Source organism: Mercenaria mercenaria, chromosome 1, assembly GCF_021730395.1.
Source record: "Mercenaria mercenaria strain notata chromosome 1, MADL_Memer_1, whole genome shotgun sequence".
In the NCBI taxonomy this organism is placed as follows: domain Eukaryota; kingdom Metazoa; phylum Mollusca; class Bivalvia; order Venerida; family Veneridae; genus Mercenaria; species Mercenaria mercenaria.
The window spans coordinates 14013883-14027847 of record NC_069361.1 but is presented as its reverse complement, the minus strand read 5'-3'; the positions used below and the strand labels follow the sequence as shown (position 1 = coordinate 14027847).

Here is a 13965-nt window from a genome sequence, read left to right as displayed (position 1 = left end):
AGAACACGTTCATTCAATGAATCAAAGTAATATTCCGGAACAGATTGATCCGTTATTATCCGAGAGCAAGCAACTGCATGGCGTGCTTTAGGTCCTAAAGACACACCCCATTTTGCACCACCAAGCGACGGACAAATTGTTAGGTAACTTTGGGTTAACCTTGCCTCTGTTACAGCCTAGTATGGGATGAGGTCCCCGATTATCCGTCGTTAAAAGGATGTCATTAATACCGAATGTGTGACATACAAATACTGAGTGTATGACATATGACAATGAGCGCCACCTGCTTAATTCCATAAAGACAGATCCTGAGATTCCCCTACTAGCTAAATCAGTAGCCTAGCCAATACGAAAACTATGCGTTTGAAAGTTTTAGTCTAAACCTAGGAAAGGATTGCACTTGCGCAATATAGTCGAAAATTGATATAGAGTAGCGTGATTACCATTTTTGTGAACAAATAGTGGGCCTTCCAGACTCGAACTTGCCTTCAAATGAGTTGGGGCAGAGTCGGTTGTTAAATTCAAACCGTATACTGATCGTATCCGAAGTATGACGATGATTTGTTTTAAATGAATGCATCATGATCTGAACCAAATTGATATGTTTAAAAACAATGTCTTTAAATTGTATGGTTTCATTGTGCTTCGCCGACGTGAAATAGTCAAGAAAATACAATAAAAACAAAAGGAAACCAAACAACTAATCAGAACATGGTCCGGAAAAGCTTGGACCAATTACCATTATATTAAACAAATCGCAAGTATTACGCTACGTATTTCCTCTAACTTATCAAAGGTAAAAGGTTAAAAGATGTCCTGTTGTCGAAAAAAAAGGACGTGATCTGTGACAGCCTTCTAAAAGTTTTTTGGTTTTTTTTGTTATTTTTTATTTACATATCTAATACAATAAATCATTGTATAATATCTTCTAAATTGTTCATTTCAAGGGAATGTGTTCAAGACATGAATTATTATAATGTATATATAAAAAGGGGATTTAATTTAAAGCCCGAATCTTTTATATTTGAATTATTTTCCGTTAAATCTGCCTAATTCACGGATATCTAGATATTCCGGTGTAACGGTCAGTTTTTTCCCCAGTCAGTTCTTTCCCCGGGGAAAAAACTGACTAGTTAGTTTCTTCCCCGGGGGAAAGAATTGACTAGTCAGTTTTTTCCCCGGGGAAGAAACTGACTGGTCAGTTCTTTCCCCCCCTAGTCAATTTTTTCCCCCCAATCACAACTGGTTACTCTTGATCATTCTTATGGGGGGAAAAAACTAACTAGTCAATTCTTTCCCCCCTCATCAATTTTCCTGGCTAGACAATTATTTCCCCTGTTAGTGAATTGGAACTGGTTATTCTTGGTTATTCTTAACTAGCCTGTTTTTCATTTCCGATAGTTGGTTTTCATTTAAATTTCATATAAAATAAGAAATATGTTTCATATTTTGTGTAAATTAAAGAAATATTTTTAAATGAACTTATTTTAATTTCTGTTGTATTTTTTTATTTGCCTTTTTCCTGTTTCAATTTCTTCTAAGGTAAGGAATTTACTGCTGGTCAGTTCTTTTCCCACGTAGCCATTACTTGACCAGTAAGGTGGGGGAAGTAAATTGACCAGTCAGTTCTTTTCCCCCTAGCCTGTACTTGCTCTGTTAGGTGGGGGAAGAAATTGACTGGTCAGTTCTTTCCCCCCTAGCCAGTACTTGACCTGTCAGGTGGGGAAATGAAATTGACCAGTCAGTTCTTTCCCCACTAGCCAGTACTTGCTTTGTCAGGTGGGGGAAGAAATTGACCGGTCAGTTCTTTCCCCCCCCCCCCTAGCCAGTACTTGCTCTGTTAAGTGGGAAGAAATTGACCGGTCAGTTCTTTCCCCCCTATCATATACTTGACCTGTCAGGTGGGGGAAGAAATTGACTAGTCAGTTCTTTCCCCCCTAGCCAGTACTTGACCTGTCAGGTGGGGGAAGAAATTGACCTGTTAGTTCTTTCCCCCTAGCCAGAACTTGACCTTTCAGGTGGGAAGAAAAAATTGACCAGTCAGTTCTTTCCCCCCTATCATATACTGGGGGGAAAGAACCGACCAGACATTTTCTTCGCCCACCTAACGGAGCAAGAACTGGCTAGAGGGGGAAGAAATTGACCGGTCAGTTCTTTCCCCCCAGCAAGTACTTGACCTGTCAGGGGGGGGGGGGGAGAAATTAACCAGTCAGTTCTTTCCCCCCTAGCCCAGGTCAAGTACTGTCTAGGGGGGAAGAACTGACCGGTCAGTTTCTTCTCCCCACACCACAGGTCAAGTACTAACTATATATAGGGGGGAAAGAACTGACTAGTCAATTTCTTCCCCCACCTGACAGGTCAAGTATATGCTAGGGGGGGAAGAACTGACCGGTCAATTTCTTCCCCCACTGATATGTCAAGTATATGTTAGGGGGAAAGAACTGACTGGTCAATTTCTTCCCCCACCTGACAGGTCAAGTACTGGCTTGGGGGGAAAGAACTGACTAGTCAATTTCTTCCCCACCTGACAAAGCAAGTACTGGCTAGCGGAGAAAGAACTGACCGGTCAATTCCTTCTCCCCAACCGACAGGTCAAGTACTGGCTGGGGGGAAAGAACCGACCAGACATTTTCTTCGCCCACCTAACAGAGCAAGTACTGGCTAGAGGGGGAAGAAATTGACCGGTCAGTTCTTTCCCCCCAGCAAGTACTTGACCTGTCAGTGGAGGGGGGGGGGGGAAGAAATTAACCAGTCAGTTCTTTCCCCCCTAGCCCAGGTCAAGTACTGTCTAGGGGGGAAAGAACTGACCGGTCAGTTTCTTCTCCCCACACCACAGGTCAAGTACTAACTATATATAGGGGGGAAAGAACTGACTAGTCAATTTCTTCCCCCACCTGACAGGTCAAGTATATGCTAGGGGGGGAAGAACTGACTGGTCAATTTCTTCCCCCACTGATATGTCAAATATATGTTAGGGGGAAAGAACTGACTGGTCAATTTCTTCCCCCACCTGACAGGTCAAGTACTGGCTTGGGGGGAAAGAACTGACCGGTCAATTTCTTCTCCCCACCCGACAGGTCAAGTATATGCAAGGGGGGAAAGAACTGACCGGTCAATTTCTTCTCCGCACCCGACAGGTCAAGTACTGGCTAGGGGGGAAAAGAACTGACTAGTCAATTTCTTCCCCCACCTGACAGGTCAAGTATATGTTAGGGAGGAAAGAACTGACCGGTCAATTTCTTCCCCCACCTGATATGTCAAGTATATCTTAGGGGGAAAGAACTGACTGGTCAATTTCTTCCCCCACCTGACAGGTCAAATACTGGCTTGGGGGGAAAGAACTGACTAGTCAATTTCTTCCCCCACCTAACAGTTCAAGTATAATGCTAGGGGAGAAAGAACTGACCGGTCAATTTTTTCCCCAACCTGATAGATCAAGTATATGTTACATATGTAGGGGGGAAAGAACTGACTGGTCAATTTCTTCCCCCTCCTGACAGTTCAAGTATAATCCCAACCTGATAGATCAAGTATATGCTACAAATGTAGGGGGGGGGGGGGGGAACACAGGTCAAGTACTGGCTAGGTGGGGGGGGGAAAGAACTGACCGGTCAATTTCTTCCCCCACCTGATAGGTGAAGTATATGCAAGGGGGGAAAGAACTGACTAGTCAATTTCTTCCCCCACCTGATAGGTGAAATATATGCTAGGGGGGAAAGAACTGACCGGTGAATTTCTTCCTGATAAGTCAAGTTTATGCAAGGGGGGAAAGAACTGACCGGTCAATTTCTTCTCCGCACCCGACAGGTCAAGTACTGGCTAGGGGGGAAAAGAACTGACTAGTCAATTTCTTCCCCCACCTGACAGGTCAAGTATATGTTAGGGAGGAAAGAACTGACCGGTCAATTTCTTCCCCCACCTGATATGTCAAGTATATCTTAGGGGGAAAGAACTGACTGGTCAATTTCTTCCCCCACCTGACAGGTCAAGTACTGGCTTGGGGGGAAAGAACCGACTAGTCAATTTCTTCCCCCACCTAACAGTTCAAGTATAATGCTAGGGGAGAAAGAACTGACCGGTCAATTTTTTCCCCAACCTGATAGATCAAGTATATGCTACATATGTAGGGGGGAAAGAACTGACTAGTCAATTTCTTCCCCCACCTGATAGGTCAAGTATATGCAAGGGGGGAAAGAACTGACTAGTCAATTTCTTCTCTCCACCCGACAGGTCAAGTACTGGCTAGGTGGGAGGGAAAGAACTGACCGGTCAATTTCTTCCCCCACCTGATAGGTGAAGTATATGCAAGGGGGGAAAGAACTGACTAGTCAATTTCTTCCCCCACCTGATAGGTGAAATATATGCTAGGGGGGAAAGAACTGACTGGTGAATTTCTTCCTGATAAGTCAAGTATATGCAAGGGGGGAAAGAACTGACCGGTCAATTTCTTCTCCGCACCCCACAGGTCAAGTATATGCAAGGGGGGAAAAAACTGACTAGTCAATTTCTTCCCCCACCTGACAGGTCAAGTACTGGCTAGGGGGGAAAAGAACTGAGTAGTCAATTTCTTCCCCCACCTGACAGGTCAAGTATATGTTAGGGAGGAAAGAACTGACTGGTCAATTTCTTCCCCCACCTGATATGTCAAGTATATGTTAGGGGGAAAGAACTGACTGGTCAATTTCTTCCCCCTCCTGACAGTTCAAGTATAATCCCAACCTGATAGATCAAGTATATGCTACAAATGTAGGGGGGGGTGGGAAAGAACTGACTAGTCAATTTCTTCCCCCACCTGATAGGTCAAGTATATGCAAGGGGGGAAAGAACTGACCGGTTAATTTCTTCTCCTCACCCGACAGGTCAAATACTGGCTAGGGGGGGGGGGGGGGGTGGAAAGAACCGAACGGCCAATTTCTTCCCCCACCTGATAGGTCAAGTATATGCAAGGGGGGAAAGAATTGACTAGTCAATATTTTCCCCAACCTATATGCTTGGAGGGAAAGAACTGACTGGTATTATTGGTAAAAGATGACTGCCACTGCCAAAAATAGTCCAACTAATGTGAAGCGAACCTAAGAAATACTGAGATTTTTTTATTTTTTTTATTTTATTATTTTTTCTATAAATATATCAGTATAAATATATATGTGGTCAATATCCCCACTCGTGTCAAACTCTCGAAAGACCAAAATGGTTGAAGCAATTTCCGATAAAATTTCCATCGCTGCCGGTGCGCTTTACATGCTGATAGTTCAAACGCCACATTTCACAAATTGGCCATAAATTCAAATAAAACTTAAATGTATCGAAAGGGAAATTCAATTCCTCGTTGAATCCAAAATTACGAATGTTCTGGTGATTTTAACCTATGTATGTACTGTGTTTACACGCAAGCGATAAAACCAATAACTTTTACATGACTGTGAACTGTGATTTATCCTCCATTATTTTGGTCCTTATTAAAAGTTTTGACGTTTAGATTGCCAGTCAAAAACACAAAACAATCCGACCGTCGAATTATTTTGCCTACTGCCAGGAACTGCTTATACCCTATATTTTCTTAAAAACAATAATAATAAAATCATTTAAAACTTACCAAAACGTTACGACATCCTGTTAATACACTATATGCTAATAAATACTACCTGCCGCAACAGTTCTATTTATAGACTCGTCAGCCAAATAGGGCAATCAACATGATTTACCTTGCCTTATTTAGATCAGAATTGCTAATTTTACTGAATAACACTACCTAAATAACGGACCATTCCATTATTAAAGCTACAGAAACATCGACGACTCACAGTACACACATGTACTTTAACGTGTAAAACTTTAACGTGTAAACATTTTGCCAAACAGTTAATGCCATGTTTTTAAATTGCTGCCGTACGTTCATTATTTAATAATTTCCTATTCTGACTTTTGCATTTTGCAATCCAACGTCTGAGCTTTAAAGAACGCGCTGTATGAATTTTTAAACAGGCAATTTCATTAAAAACGACCGTTTTTGTAGAATTTTGTCTATATTTCTTTCGTTATCTTATTATAGCTGTTATAGAATTCAAGTTTTATCATTTCACAAGCGGTTATGAAAATATTAACTTTAATAGTAAAAAATGCTGGTACCGTGCGCGTCTTTTTTTTATATGTGTATGTATATATATATACGTAGCGCCTACTGATCACGATTTTCTGTTTATGATTATTACCTGTGCAAAGTTGATACCTGCCACTGTGTTCGTCTGGTTGAATACAGACTTTCTACTCTACGGGTATTACCATTGACGCAACATAGGGCTCTTTCACATACCTACTGCTTGCTACGGCCACCTGCCGGTCAATGCGTGCCATCATAGCTCCCTATTCTAATTTATAAACAAACGTGCTGGCCTAACTTTTGTGGCTAATAGATCTATTCATTAAAATATTTATATGAAATTTCATGGAATTCCGATTTATAGGATAATTAAATAATTTTAAATGGATTCAGCAGTTCATGAATTTTGTCAGGATGGGCTGAGGTGTGTATATAAATGTATCCGTCCGACGTTCGATTGAACCAGTATTGTATTTACAGTTGAACGACATTCTATCGTACCGGTGTTTGAAAACCTAGAGTGAAATCCGCTAACTCCACCGCACCCTTCTATTCGCCCCTACTTATTCTATTATATATATACATTGTGTGTGTTAAGCTTGAATGAACATGCAAGGTAATTACATTCTGGAGTAAACATGTAATATCAATATTTTGCATCCTAGAATTTGTGACGAATGAGACTTGGTCAAAAATAAAGAAGTCTCATTTCCTTGGTTTACGCGGTCCTGTGTACCGCAATTTGAAACCGAATTGTCGTCTGTCATAATAGCTCGAGTACTACATAAGGACAGAATTTTCTGTCTTCCTGTTATGAAATAACTGCTGACACATGAGACTCACGAATAATTTGCTGAAAGTCGATAAATTACCTCTATCGTCCTCTGTCCCATCTGCGGCTTTTCTCTCATACCCAGCCACTACCCAACACTTGTTTTTGCCACGTGGCATTACTATTGCTTAGCTTATTTGGTATTTATGTCTTGTTCTTTAAACGGCCTCATGCTGAATGGCAAAAGCGGAAGCACGGCAAACACGTGACTATTCTTTTTAAATTATCGTCTGCTACGAAATCTCGGATACATACCATAGCAACGACTTAGCGTTATGGCAACCGGTGCAAACTTACGTAGAAATGATTAAATTGGAATTTAGGCCAGAATAAACAATATTAATTGGAAGGATTAATCTAAATTAATATTAGTGGTGGATTTTATGGTCGATGGTTTATGCTCAAATTTTGTAATCAACTAATTCATAACTCCACAAAATAGATGTTTTGACTAAAACCAGGAAAGTCTGTGCATATGAAATCAAATGATTTAAAATATCAATCAAATATAAGTCATTATTATAAGAAAAACACAAGTTCGCTAAAAGAAATGGAAGAAGAAAATTAACATATCAGCTATATTTTGGTGTGTGCCCTGAAACAAAGACAGACAGACATTGAGACTGTATTGCTTCTTGGTTTGTTTTAGTAATTCTGTCATGTCTTTAGAACGAGTTGGTTGACAGGCTATCAGAATGCACATGTTTTTCATGGTAAACTTTGTTTTAAAAATATTGGGCAAAATCACATACATCTAAGCTGATTTTCTTAATAAATCTCTTTGTATATTTATATACATAGCAGAAGCCCTTAATTCCAAAAATTTTACATTGATATGGAACAATGAAGCTAGGTCCTTGGAAATGTTTTTATTTGAAAAAATTTTTGTTTATAGAAACAACACTACAAAAATATTCAGTGAGAGGTACCTTTTTATTTTCCAGTTCAAGTTCCGTAACTCTCTGCTGTAACTCTGCAATGATTTTGTCTTTATTGTCGTTTACCTACAAATAATGTATAACATACATTTGAAAAAACAAATAAAACAAGGATTGTTGACAAAAAGGCCATTATAATGTAAATTATGTGAGTTAATTATTAGCACTTTATGGAGTTTCTCTGGTGGTAAGAGTTAACAAAAATGTCTTGTTTTTGACCATCATGCACATGAAAGATGAGTGAAATGAACCTTTAGAAAAAATTGTATGAACATTCAGCAAAATATAAAACAAAAACTTCATTTTATCTTAAAATACAAGGCTAGAAAACCATTATCAGTAGACTAACCTGAAGAGGTAAGCCAGCACCCTGTTCTGTTGACAGTTGGTAACAGTTGCTAGGGACAAAGTTCCCGGAGCTTGAGCCACTTTGAGCAACTTGTGGTAGTATATCTGTTGCTGGGCTACATGGTGGAATGTCAATTTGTGGTAGAGGAGTTGGTTGCCATTGGAAACCATTCGGAGTCACATTAGGTGCTGGATTGGGGCCAACACCAGGAGATTGTATCACAAAACCGGCCGGGACAGGTATAACATCATCTTCAAGTTCCTGTAATAACAATTTATCTGTATGACAGAACAAGAATATTAAAATCATCAAGTTTTAACTTTAAACATTTGTACTTTATGAAAGCATATAAGTCCTCATCACTGAGACCAAACAATAAAATATCGGCAAAACCAATGGCTCCCTGAAATATGATTCTTGCATATCAAAAAAACAAAAGTAGAATTCACAGACTAGGCACATAATATGTTGAATAATCAAAGGGCAATATCTCATTGAAAAATCTTTCCACCGGAACATGAAGAAAATATGCACAGTAAATGCTGAGAAATACTCCGGACAAGGAATTGTACTACATACGAATGTTGAATAATCAAAGGGCAATAACTCAAAGACAAATCATCCAGCCAGAACACAAAGATAATATGCGCATCTCCTCTGGATAGTAAAGCTTCCCATGAAGTTTTGCTAACTTCCAACAAATGGTTCCTGAAGAAAACTACCGACAAGCATTGTACTAGAATAATCAAAGGGCAATAACTTAAAGACAAATGATCCAACCAGAACACAAAGACAATATGTGTATCTCCTCTTGACAGTAAAGCTTCCTTTTGAAGTTTGGCTAAATTCCAACAAGTGCTTGCTGAAAAGTACTCCGAACAAGAATTGTATTATAGGTTACTACTGTTGAATAATCAAAGGGCAATAACTTGGTCAAAAATCATCTGACCAGAACACAAAGATGGTATGCACATCTCTCTTAATAGTAAAGCTTCCAATGAAGTTTCCCTAAATTCTAACCAGTGGTTGCTGAGAAATACTCGGACAAGAATTGTACTCTAGTATACAACTGTTGAAAAATCAAAGGGCAAAAATCATCCTACCTGAACACAAAAACAATATGCGAATTTCCTCTTGATAGTTAAGCTTCAAATGAAGTTTCACCAGATTCAAAGCAGTGGTTGCTGAGAAATACTTCGTACAAGAATTGCGAGACGGATGGATGAAGTGGTGACTATAATGTTTCCCCTTCAGGGAGCATAAAAATGTAATTTGTGAAGAGAAAAAGAAATCGGCAAGTTACTCTGATTGTATGGAATCTAGCATGCCTATCTCTCTAACAAATTATTTTAAAAATAATTACAGAAAAAGTAATTAACCTGTCTAACTGATGGAATTAAATCTTAAAGTGCAGTATAATCAATACTTATAATAAATGAGAAAGTAAACCTACAGCCTCTAGCCATGGTGGAAGACTTTCCTCTGTCATTTCATCTATCACTCCAGGTGAAGCGGTTTTAGGAACCAATGAGAAAGGCCTGGAGCTGTCTGGGGAGACTGGTTTCCCAGAATCCCCACTCAGTACAGAGGAAGTGACATCATCATCAGTCTGGTTCTCAGTTTGTTCATCATTTGAAAATCCACTGTCATGTGGTGTTGTGGAATCATTCTGACTGCCCTCAATGTTAGACAGACAGACTGAAAAGGAACCATTTTGTTGTATATGCCATTTTGTTAACATGTTATGTTAAAATAATTATATAAACTGTAAAAAGTAGACTTAGATAAATATAGCGAAGTTTCCATAAAAGTTTGAAGAATAGAAAGCTTAATGGAAGTTGAAATTTTACCAAGAAAGTACTATGTTTTAACCCTTTGCCTGCTGGCAGCAGTAATTCTGCCTTTGCGACCAGTGCAGACCAAGATCAGCCTGCACATCCGTGCAGTCTGATCATGGTCTGCACTGTTCGCTATTCAGTCAGTAAATTTTCAGTAAACACCCCTTCGAATAATAAATGGTATTGCCCAAATTGAATGATGGACCAGTCCATTATAGAAATTTAGCAGGCTAAGGGTTAAATATATTATAAGTAATATATTTAAATAGTAAAACACAAGAATTCTATAAACTCCACATAGTCACTTTTTGATTATGAATTTTCTAAAAACCATAAATACATATAAGTACATGCAAGGACGAGTAGCCATGTACTATTCTACTGTCAGCAGAATCCAAGCAATACAAACAAAACAATTCTAATGTGACATCCTAAACTTTGTTAAATCAACTAAGTCAAATTTTTACCTTGCTTGAAATTTTTAGCCTAAAAATCATCCAAAATAAAGGATACAAAGTGAAGACTACCAAACTAAACTGAGAGTAAATGGACTTTGGTCCAGGTAGAATATGGTGTGACATAATCATATAAAATGCATCTTAAGATGTATTAGTGTCTGCTTTACATTCCAAATACATTCTTTTAGAATACTTTTACTTTTGACAACAACACCAGGTGCTTACAGAAGCTAAAACTGTGATAAAAACAACAGAACAGAACAGAACAAAATGGGTAAAAAGCAAGAGGTAATATTGCTGCTTCTTGGGGAAAGCAATGTTTAATACAAATGTAGTGAACCCTGACAGAACTGTATCAAAGGCACACCCTCCTTATATATCCTGTTTAGGTAAAATAACTCAATACCAGAATTTTTCAGGGTTTTTTCATGATTTAGATAATTTTTTGAAAACCTCAGACCTATTGGCACATTCAGCTGAATCTTGACATGTTCTGAAATCTCAGTGACACAGACTGACAGGGCTCAGTAATTCTTAATATGAACACTTTAATAACAATAAACATTTACAAAGATAGCAGGCCAATATTGGGTCAATGCTGAGATTTTGAAATACAAGCCATTATGCGAGAGCCACTGTGAAATACACTTTTACTAACAATATCAGAAAAGAAAGAACTATACTTTAGCACACAAAAAGCGATGTAGGAAAGTAGTTGTAATTAGGTCAATACCAGACATTCAATTACCAACAGCTTATTTGCAAACATAAAGCATTCATGGTATAGTATGTTGGTCCTATGCAGTCTCATCACTGGCCCAACTAAGCATTATATCTGGGACATTCATGCACCAATACTGTCAAGTTACCTTTCTTTTTTCCAGGTTCTTTAATTCCTACCTTCTTGTCTAGAAATTTGTTAAATTATAAAAACAATATATTATAGGTGCAGCAAACTATCACTGTGTGCATTAAGCCATGTAAGTGCTGTGTTACATTTACAAAATATTGAGACAGATACTGAAATTTAGTTCTAAACAGCAAGATATATCATAAGAAAATATTGAAAATATTTCATAATTAAAACTACGTACATGAAGAAAACAGTAATAAAATGAACAAGGCAGTCTGAAAGACAGCTAAATCCCCCGCCACTGCTATGGATAGTGAAAGGGTAAAACCTTTGATTTTAGCTGTGACCTTGACCTTGAACTGACACGGCTGACTCATGAATTCTGCACAACGTCTTGATGAGGTGATCATTTGACCAAAGTTTCATGAAAATCCTTCAAGGGGTTTAGGAGATACAGAGCTGAAACCTTTGACCTTCAGTTGTGACCTTGACCTTGAGTTGACTTGGCTGACTCATGAGTTCTTGATGAGGTGATCATTTGACAAAGGTATGATGAAAATCCTTCAAGGGGTTCAGGAGATACAGAGTGGACACCAAATGGAAGGCTCAAATTTCGACCCTTAGTTGTGACCTTGACCTTGAGCTGGCATGGTTGACTCATAATTTCTGCACATCATCTTGATGAGGTAATCATTTGACCCAGGTTTTATAAAATTCCTTCAAGGGGTTTAGGAGATATAGAGTGGACACGAAATGGAAGGTTCAAACCTTTGACCTTCAGTTGTGACCTTGACCTTGAGCTGACATGGCTGACTCATAAGTTCTGCACATCACCTTGATGAGGTGATCGTTTGACCCAAGTTTGATGAAAATCCTTCAAGGGGTTTAGGAGATATAGAGCGGACACAAAATGGAAGGTTAAAACCTTTGACCCTAAATTGTGACCTTGACCTTGAGCCGGCATGACTGACTCATGGGTTCTGCACATCATCTTGATGAGGTGATCATTTGACCCAAGTTTTATAAAATTCCTTCAAGGGGTTTAAGAGATATAGAGCAGACACAAAATGGAAGGCTCAAACCTTTGACCTTGAGTTGTGACCTTGACCTTGAGCCGGCATGGCTGACTCATGGGTTCTGCACATTGTCTTGATGAGGTGATCATTTGACCCAAGTTTTATAAAATTCCTTGAAGGGGTTTAGGAGATATAGAGCGGACACAAAATGGCAGGCTCAAACCTTTGACCTTGAGTTGTGACCTTGACCTGACAAGGCTGACTCATGGGTTCTGCACATCGTCTTGATGAGGTGATCATTTGACCCAAGTTTCATGAAAATCCTTCAAGGGGTTTAGGAGATATGGACCGGACACGAATTTGTTACGGACGGAAGGACAGACGGAAGGACGGACGCAGACCATTCCTATAATCCCTCCGCCACGGCGGGGAATTAAAAAAACAAGGCAGTCTGAAAGACAGTGATATCCCCCGCCGCTGTTATGGATAGTGAAAGGGTTGATGGTATTGGGTGGAAGCACTGACGTTGTTAAGTATATTTTATAGTCCATGTATGACGACATCAATGAATTTGAAAATCCTTCAAGGGGTTTAGAAGATACAGAGTAGACACAAAATGGAAGGCTCAGACCTTTGACATTGAGTTGTGACCTTGACCTTGAGCCAACATGGCTGACTCATTAGCTCTGCACATCGTCTTGACAACGTGATCATTTGACCCTAGTTTCATGAAAATCCTTTAAGGGGTTTAGGAGATACAGAGCTCAAACCTTTGACCTTGAATTGTGACCTTGACCTTGAGCTGACATGCTGACTCATGAGTTCTGCACATCGTTTTGATGAGGTGGTCATTTGACCCAAGTTTCATGAAAATCCTTCAAGGGGTTTAGGAGATATAGAATGGACACAAAATGGAAGGCTCAAACCTTTGACCTTGAGTTGTGACCTTAACCTTGAGCAGACATGACTGACTCATGAGTTCTGCATATCGTCTTGATGAGGTGATCATATGACCTAAGTTTCATGAAAATCCTTCAAAGGGTTTAGGAGATACAGAGCAGACACAAAATTGAAGGCTCAAACCTTTGACCTTGAGTTGTGACCTTGTTCTTGGGTCGACATGGCTGATTCATGAGTTCTGCACATCATCTTGATGAGTGATCATTTGACCCAAGTTTCATGAAAACCCTTCAAGGGGTTTAGGAGATACAAAGCAGACACAAAATGTTAATGACGGACGGACAGAAGGACGTCTTTACAAATGGATACTTACCTGGCTACCCTTTTGTTCTCTCTATTGTTCTTCTAGCCACGTAAGAGAAAAAATAGTCACATAAGAGCTTACGGAATGAATGACATCAAAGAACAAGAGGGCCATGATGGCCCTATATCGCTCACCTGGTTAAATGGTTGCTATGAAGATTTGCATTTAAGCTTGACCCGGGGTCATGATTTGAACAAAGTTGGCAATGCTACACACCAAATATCTAAGCTCTAGGCCTTCTAGTTTATTTCTAGACATTTTTTGGAAGATTTTCCTATGTACAATCAAGTAACCCCTGGGGCGGGGCCAATTTGATG

At 39.4% G+C, this 13965-nt stretch overlaps 1 protein-coding gene across 1 annotated transcript in view; it reads right to left on the bottom strand.

Moving 5' to 3' along the window:
* Nucleotides 1-13965, bottom strand: part of LOC123544908 (serine/threonine-protein kinase Nek9-like) — a 92258-nt gene that overhangs the window by 26470 nt on the left and 51823 nt on the right. Inside the window, exons 20-23 of the mRNA XM_045331062.2 lie at nucleotides 11385-11423; nucleotides 9673-9917; nucleotides 8220-8480; nucleotides 7862-7936 (exon numbers count right to left, since the gene is read on the bottom strand). Of these exons, the coding sequence (XP_045186997.2) occupies nucleotides 7862-7936; nucleotides 8220-8480; nucleotides 9673-9917; nucleotides 11385-11423 (620 nt within the window). The remainder of the gene's footprint in view (nucleotides 1-7861; nucleotides 7937-8219; nucleotides 8481-9672; nucleotides 9918-11384; nucleotides 11424-13965) is intronic.